At 37.7% G+C, this 7,696-nt stretch overlaps 1 protein-coding gene across 3 annotated transcripts; it reads right to left on the bottom strand.

Moving 5' to 3' along the window:
* Positions 1-601: 601 nt before the first annotated feature.
* Positions 602-6,708, bottom strand: LOC108668127 (protein mono-ADP-ribosyltransferase PARP3). 3 transcript variants are annotated; one of them, XM_018155282.1, is made up of 7 exons: positions 6,558-6,708; positions 6,027-6,312; positions 5,554-5,770; positions 4,817-4,894; positions 3,242-3,327; positions 2,048-2,250; positions 602-1,474 (listed from the first exon to the last, which is right to left on the bottom strand). In XM_018155282.1, the coding sequence occupies exons 1-6, from the start codon at positions 6,608-6,610 to the stop codon at positions 2,050-2,052; spliced, it is 921 nt and encodes a 306-aa protein (XP_018010771.1). In that variant the 5' UTR covers positions 6,611-6,708; the 3' UTR covers positions 602-1,474; positions 2,048-2,049. The 3 variants fall into 3 exon arrangements, with proteins under 3 accessions (XP_018010771.1, XP_047740269.1, XP_018010772.1); XM_047884313.1 differs by having other exon boundaries at positions 2,142-2,250; XM_018155283.1 differs by having other exon boundaries at positions 2,048-2,247.
* Between the last annotated feature and the right edge of the window lie 988 nt (positions 6,709-7,696).

Raw genomic sequence — 7,696 nt, 5'->3', positions numbered from 1 at the left:
TGAAGTAAAACTTGTCAGGTAACATTATGACACCTCCCCAATTTACTGCACATGAATAAAACGTGCTGGATATTGCCAAGACGTCAACGAACATTAAGAGAGTGACCATGATTAGAGAAATGGTTCCTACTTCTACTTTATTTCTAACCTTTCTTTTATAGTCTTGATGTAGTGATTTCAACCGAAATTATACTCATCGACCTAAGGGGTTGCGTCAACCATATTTATAGTTATTTCAAGACCACCAGTTATTTCGTCTCATCAATCGTATGGAACTCTCGATAGAGTTTTTAAATAAACATTTTTAACATACTGTCAGGTTTCTAGCACGAGGGTCGGCGCGTTGAAAAGTTCTCACGCTGGCAGCTAGGCGACGAATTGACAAGGGAAAAGATACAAACATTTATCAGTTCAACACTTATATACTTAAGGACAGGAAATCCTACTCTAGTACAGGACTGGCTCGCGCATCCTCTCGATTTATCAGCGTTTCAATGGTGATTTTTGGCTGGCGTGGCCACCCACCGTTACGCCACCTATAATCAACCATCGCCACCTATAATCATCGATGCGCCACCTTTAATTTTTATTTGGGGACCACCCACTAGAGTTTAATGTTTCATTTTAATTTTTTGGTCGTTTATTGTTGGTGTCATCAGACGTCTTCATATCGAAAGGAGACAGCTTTTGCTGATTTGAACTATGATGCAGCCATGAACCCTATAATAGTGGTTAGAAGTTTAGGTGTTACGGGTTGCTATTTAAGTTAAGGGTTGCTCTAGTATGGGTTTTGTTCCCTTCGTTACTTCTTGTATATCAGAGCTTCTTTTATAATCTATCATGCGAGTTCAATTTTTTTTTAATTTGAGCACATGAAAAGGTTTTACAGTTATAGATACTTCTTAATTCTAAAATAAATATAATAAGAAATCACAAAATAATACGTTAAGCTGAAGACCGCATTTACACCTAACTCAAATAGTCAATGCTGCCAGCAGAATTTAGCGAGTGTGGATATATATTATTTTGGTCCCACATACATACAAGTTAATCATATAAATTAAGCAATATTAATTAAGAGATATGTATTTTCATCAGTGTTGAATGAAAATAAATCCTTATAAAAACTGAACTTTAAACTAACAATCACGTTGAAGCAGAATTGGGGAATCGGGTTGAGCTTGAGCGAATCAAGAACCGTTGTGGAGTTAAAGATAAAACTTATGAGCTGAGACGTAGAAACGCTTATGAAGCTGCATTCAATGCCGCAGGCTCAATTTTCTACCCATTCGCTTGTAACTTTTGTGGGCCACAGATGTTCCTCCAGCAGCTGAGTTGGAAAAAATACTGAATATGTGTTAACCCAATTTTCCCGCGGATTACGTCCACTTGTATTTCACTTCTTGTCACATGGCATTGTTAAATTTTCTCCATCTTTGAAATGTCTTGGGTCGACTCATACTTTGCATTGATTCTGAAATGAAATGAAGATTGAGAGTCAAACAATAATTGAAGTAAGAAAATTGCCGTAAAACATGAAGAAGGTTTTTGAATCGTCCCAACCTTCCAAATACTGTCCTAACCATCGATATGAAAGAAACGTACATGAATAGAAACATTACACTTACATAGAAACGCTGTACTTCTCACTGGGGTATTCTAACTAGAGCATGAGCGTATGATATCAATCCCCGATCTGTAGATAGATGTAATTAAAAGGTAGGGGCTTTTTAGCGCATTTTCTCATTTGTGGAAAAAATGCACTATTGCGCTTGCCATGTCCGTCCGTCTGTCTGTCTGTCTGTCCGTCCGTCCATCCGTCTGTCCGTCCGTCCGTGACTTCAAGTTTTCGTCGACGAGAAAGTGCGCTCTCTGTCACTCACTGCAGTGAGTACTGAGTTATATTTTTTACAATATATGTACGCCCGGTATGACTGTTTCTTTTTTTCCGTATTTCACTATTGCACACAGTTTACCTTCGAACAATTAAGAAATCTAATATCTCTGACGTCAACAAATAAATCCCAACAAATGCTGGATGCCTCACTTTTATGTTGACCGGCTTCTGTTGTCGAGTATGAGCTCTAACGCCTTTTCCAGCTCCTTGATGGCCGCAGGCGACGGTAGGAGCAGTTTCTTACTATTTCCCGCAGGCGACGGTAGGAGCAGTTTCTTATCATTCCCCCCGACGTCGCAAGGGTAATACATGTAGAAGCGACTCATTGCCTCAATCTTCGTTTTTTGGCTCTGCTGGAAAATAAACGTGCGTTCGGAAGAGCGCAATTAGTATAACTGTGAAGCATGTAGTTTTTCTAATTTCATCTTGATCCACTTTAAATTTGAAATTTATTCTTATAGATGTATGATTGAAACCCAAGCAGATTTATTTGCATTAAAACCAAAATAAAGATCTGTCCTGATTGGTTGTCATCAGGATTTCTTGATTTAAGATAAAAAATGTATGTTACGTATGTTTTTTTTATTAGCAGATATGTGGAACTAACAACTTTCACAGAATAAAGGTCATCAAAAAACGTCAATAAGAAATCTTGGTCAAGATGTTTGAGAACTTTACTAAATCTACAGTCCTTCAATGATAAAGCAGGTAGGGAGTTGCCCAACAGACTTCTCAAATAAGTTGCAAAATGAGAAACAAATTTACTCTCAAAATAAATAGTTCCAAGTAATATCAAAGTAAGATCTGTTACATGAAAAGCTACTACGATACGCCATCTGCAGCGAATAATCAAACATGTGCATAACTTAGCAGCCATTTTTTTTCAGAGACCAAAACTGGTTAAAAATAATACTTCATTAATTGACCTTATTGAAAAATTCAATTGTTAAATAGATTTATTTCTCATAAATTATACGATTACGTATCTTGTTTATAGCCAATGGACATTCCTTGAGTGATAGCTTACTCGTGCTGCTATTTGCAGCAGTTTGACCAAGGAACGTATATCGCTGCGAACAGTGACCTCACCGAGGCCTATGCTTTAAAAAAAGTTAAGAGATCGTAAGTTCATCAGCCAATCATTGACGGCCTTTCAAGCAAAATCCACCAATTATAGTCAGGAAAATAGAGCGTAAGTACTTACGTTCACTTAATCATAGACAAGAAAATAGAGCGTAAGTACTTACGTTCACTTAATCATAGACAAGAAAATAGAGCGTAAGTACTTACGTTCACTTAGCGAATTTTGAAAGCATGGCACCGAGTCAGTGGATGAACACTCACCCCGTCCTTTAAGACGTCCTTGAGCGCCTCCAGACCCTTTAATATCTGGTTGTTGCTGAGTTGTCCTAGGGGCATCTCTTGGGGGTCTTTGTGGCAGAATAAAATTTCTTATAAACATTTAACAGCAAAACCTAATTACTATTATTTTAAGGGGTTTTCGACGTTGCCTTGAGATTACCGCAAACATAAGTAGTTTAAAATTTCATTCTTATTATTTGAGTGATTTAATTACTAGCTAAGGCAAGCACAAAATGTCAAACACTACATTTAAAAAAATTATAACGATGAATTACACGATGATTGGTGATATTGGACGCTGTCCCCCTAACAAAATTTAGAAGCGTGCACGACTGTGCATTGGGGCCGCCTAGGACTCGGACCGTACGTAAATCAGCTTCTCTATTTCCGCTTCGGCTCAGGGTTCGAAGTGTAGTCTCTGAGCAATAGAGTCGGAAAGGAGATTCTGACCAGAAGCTGATTTCGATCAGGTGGCCAAGTAAACCCAGAATAACTTTGCGCCGAGTGTAGTGACTATTCGGCATAATTAAGCCTAGGTGGTCCCCGAATTTTATTAGGAATATTCTAGATAGTGGAATTGAAGTAGCTACGTCATAGAATAGCAAGCGAGGTCATGCAAGTTCTGCATACGCAAAATGCTTCTTCCCTCTCATGTTGGTGTTAACCCTTCGAGGCAGCAATGTTGCACCAAGCATTCAATTAAATTACGGAACTTAATTTTTTAGCCTGAGAATAGAAGTACTGATTACAATTTCCAGAGAGTTTAAACCAGTGGTTCCCAAATTTTTTCAGGCTGGCGCCCCCCTTGGCTCCCCAATGAATCTATAGCGCCCCCCCGCCGACAGACACATATAAAAACAAATGCCTCTTTCTTGATATTTAGTATGCTGCAATTTTGAAAGAGAAAGGTTAAACATAGATCTTTCTAAAGGCCCCCACAGATCTTTCTATCGCCCCCAGGGGGGCGATATCGCCCACTTTGGGAACCACTGGTTTAAACTATGCCTTAATGAATTGACTAAATGATGGGACATCGCAAACGTGATAAGATGATAAGATAAGATGACACGCTGCTATATGATGAGTTTTTTTAGAACCGTTCACACCAAGACTTGTAGCACATTATGAAAGACAGGATTATTTCAGAAGTAGGATCATTTTAAATTTCCATTTACCAAAAAATAAGACATAATAAAAATTTACAGGCAGGAAGCATCGGTTTTGCCTTCACATTTAACTTCGGAAATACTGAAGATAAACCCTGCTATACATGAAGCCAATGGGCGCAAAGTGTATATGCAATATCCTGTATAATCATCAAGATAAATAATAAAATTTTCCTACTCATAAATGACCCTCAAACTTGATAAAGCACTTGAATTTCACTATAGTTACGACTCTCCGATACCGAAGTTTTGTTCATATCTTGGTTAGATACATTCCGGAACTTAAGCCTAGAAAATGTTTCCTTGATAGCTGCATGTCCAATGATGTAAATGAATAACTATGAAACAATAAATTTTGTAAAAAGTATCTAATATGTCATTGTAATCTCACCAAAATTTAATCCATCGATGGGCGCTGAGCTGGAGTCGTCGTCGCTAGTCTCAGCTGTGGAGTTTGCGCTCAACAGATCTGTCAGTTTGATTCACATCGATAAAAAAATCTCGAGTTACCATCAATATTGTTATATATATTGTCATAGATTGATGTTATATCTATATATAACATCAATATGTTTTATGTTACAATCTGTTATAGATTGATGAGTGAAACCCAAGCAGATTTAATTGCATTAAAACCAAAATAAAGATCTGTGTGCTGGAATAAATCCCAGCATTAGCTTAACTATTAGTTTTAGTTTTAATATTTTTTAGTATCCGCGTACACGGACAGGCTCGTTCCGGGTTATTTAGAAATTTTGGCGGTCAGAGAAGCGTCGGTCCCTGTTCCTGGGATAAACAACGGTGTGTATGCATGCCTGTCAGTATATGAGTACTCATGGTATGGTCAGTATATGAGGCGTGCCTGTCAGCATATGAGTACTCATGGTATGGTCAGTATATGAGGCTTGCCTGTCAGTATATGAGTACTCATGGTATGGTCAGTATATGAGGCGTGCCTGTCAGCATATGAGTACTCATGGTATGGTCAGTATATGAGGCGTGCCTGTCAGCATATGAGTACTCATGGTATGGTCAGTATATGAGGCGTGCCTGTCAGTACTCATGGTTGAAGCAAGCATGGAGTGCTTGCTTCATAAATCACATAAGATGCAGGCAGGGCTGACTCACCTATTTCCAACAATGTGTATTTGTTAGGCTTCGTAACAAACGCGCTTCGGTTTTCCCATTCGTTGCCGGTTTTTTCCTTGAACTTCTTGCAAAACACTTTCTCTGCCTCGGCTTCTGATGCGCATGAAATAACCTGCAGTCTCGGTTTTGGTTGCCGGTTAGTCCGTTTGGTGGCCTGCAGGTTACTCTCTCCGTTTTGTCTCTTGCAAATATTTCGCTGCAATATTTCGAATAGATAATGTATTAAAATATAATGAAAAGAATGCATTGCTAGGTGATCGGATTGACCTTTTCTCAGCTTCTGAATAAATAGAAATAAATAACTAATTATTATATAGTGGCACCTCGTAGACTCCAAATTACAGAAAAAAAACATACAAAGCCCAGCTAGAAATGAAAGATTTTTGAATAAGCAATTCATGCTGGTGTTCAACGCTTGTTTTCAAAACTAAATATATGACTAGGCAACTAACCACTCGTCCATATCGAAAGCACACATGGTATTTTTCTTCGACTTTGGTCATTTGTATCACATAAAATTCATTCCTGTTTATCGCAATGTCAGCTCGGGTGAGTGTGCAGGAATAGTCCTTATATACAGGTATTTCTTGTTTGTCTGGCAGGTTGAGGTGTTTGGCAAATAAGGGATCTAATAGAATGGGGTTGCCAGCTGCAGAGGCTTGTTCAGAAGAAACTTCGGTAGCATCATTTCCAGCGCTTGTGGTCTCATCGTTAGGTCGAGACTTCTTTGTATTCGCCCTGGAATGTAGCACTAAATAAATAAACTTTCAATAGCTTAGAAAACATGGGAATTACATAAAAAAATATTCTTTTTAGTAAATTAAGAAGGAATATCAAAGGTCAATACAGTTACGAAATGATATCAGGTATATTTATACTCACGGTGGTATTAATATGGTTGATTTTAAATATAAAAAATGTAATATCTTATATTAGTTTCGAGCTTATTAAGCTACCATTGAAAGTTTGTACATTTTGCTTACCCGGAATGTTGGTTGGTCGTTCTTTTAGCCGCAGATTTCCTGCCAGGCGCCATTAGAGATATGTAATGATAATTTCAATATAGGCAAACTTAACTTTTCCTTTTCAGTAAAGACTGATATGGAAATTGAAACGAATTTCAATTATTCTATAATTCAGTATATCTAGAAATCGATTCATGTTCATTCAATAAAATTAATACTCGAAAAAATTCTGAGGTCCTCATGGTTTGTAATAACATAGCACAGTGATCTCGGCGCTGCAGTGTAGGCCTGATGTGGCCTGTCGCCGATTCTTTTCCTTTTCGTGCCTTGTTCACAGAAGATCTAATATCGTTTCATTTGACCGCATCTTTTCATGACTGACGATAGTTTGAAGTAGCTACTAGACTTCCACCGGGTTCGTGGAGGAATTTACAGCTCAACAAACGAAAACGAAACTTACGTTGCCGAGCTTCACACAAGCTGGTGTATTGTATTCATTTTCGCTGTATTCATCATCAATGTAGCAGAGATGAAAACATTTTTGACGCGATATCTCATATAATCATTCATATATACCACGACATTGTGCATGTTTTGAAAGAAGCTCGTTGTTCCAAACTAAACCAATATTCAGATCGGCATTTTTTACGCGAGATATTTTTTTATCTCATTGGATTCTTGCAAGAAAGTTAATTAAAAACTCAGTTAACTCTTGCAACTCATCACGATAGTCAAATGCTTTTTACTTTCTCTATCGGTCGTCCTAAGCATTTTCCGCCTACAATGAGTTCATTTAATAATATCAAACGAATCAATGTCGCTGCATTTTCTGATAGCTAATAATTTGGTGAAAATGTAAGCAAGCATCATATGTGCTCAGTAGCGTCATCATTAACTTAGCATACATTATCAAATATAGAGACAATAGCGTTATTAACTTCACAAGTGACTTTGCTCGACGCTAGCGGGTTTGCCAAGAATTTTAAGTCCTGCTCACAACTAAGTTTTTGTGGCAGCGTAAAATTTGTTTGGTAAATTTTGAAACTAAATTCCTCGAATCATTTGGTGCTTGCCGTATCCTGCGAAATTGTAACCTTTGCTATGTACTTCCACCAAAAATTGTTAAATAGATTTGTAAAATAATATAAAGCGTTTAG

The sequence above is a fragment of the Hyalella azteca genome, unplaced genomic scaffold, assembly GCF_000764305.2.
Source record: "Hyalella azteca isolate HAZT.00-mixed unplaced genomic scaffold, Hazt_2.0.2 contig15136, whole genome shotgun sequence".
NCBI classification, from domain to species: Eukaryota; Metazoa; Arthropoda; class Malacostraca; order Amphipoda; family Hyalellidae; genus Hyalella; species Hyalella azteca.
This window is presented reverse-complemented; position numbering and strand designations above follow the sequence as displayed.

What these genes read in the sequence shown, in the direction of transcription:
- LOC108668127 (XM_018155282.1), bottom strand. Translation starts at nt 6,610, where the DNA reads ATGGCGCCTGGCAGGAAATCTGCGGCTAAAAGAACGACCAACCAACAT. An exon ending in ATACACATTGTTGGAAATAG is followed by an intron (nt 4,895 to 5,553) that starts GTGAGTCAGCCC and finishes TCAAACTGACAG; the next exon opens with ATCTGTTGAGCGCAAACTCC. An exon ending in AGGACGTCTTAAAGGACGGG is followed by an intron (nt 2,251 to 3,241) that starts GTGAGTGTTCAT and finishes TTTATTTTCCAG; the next exon opens with CAGAGCCAAAAAACGAAGAT.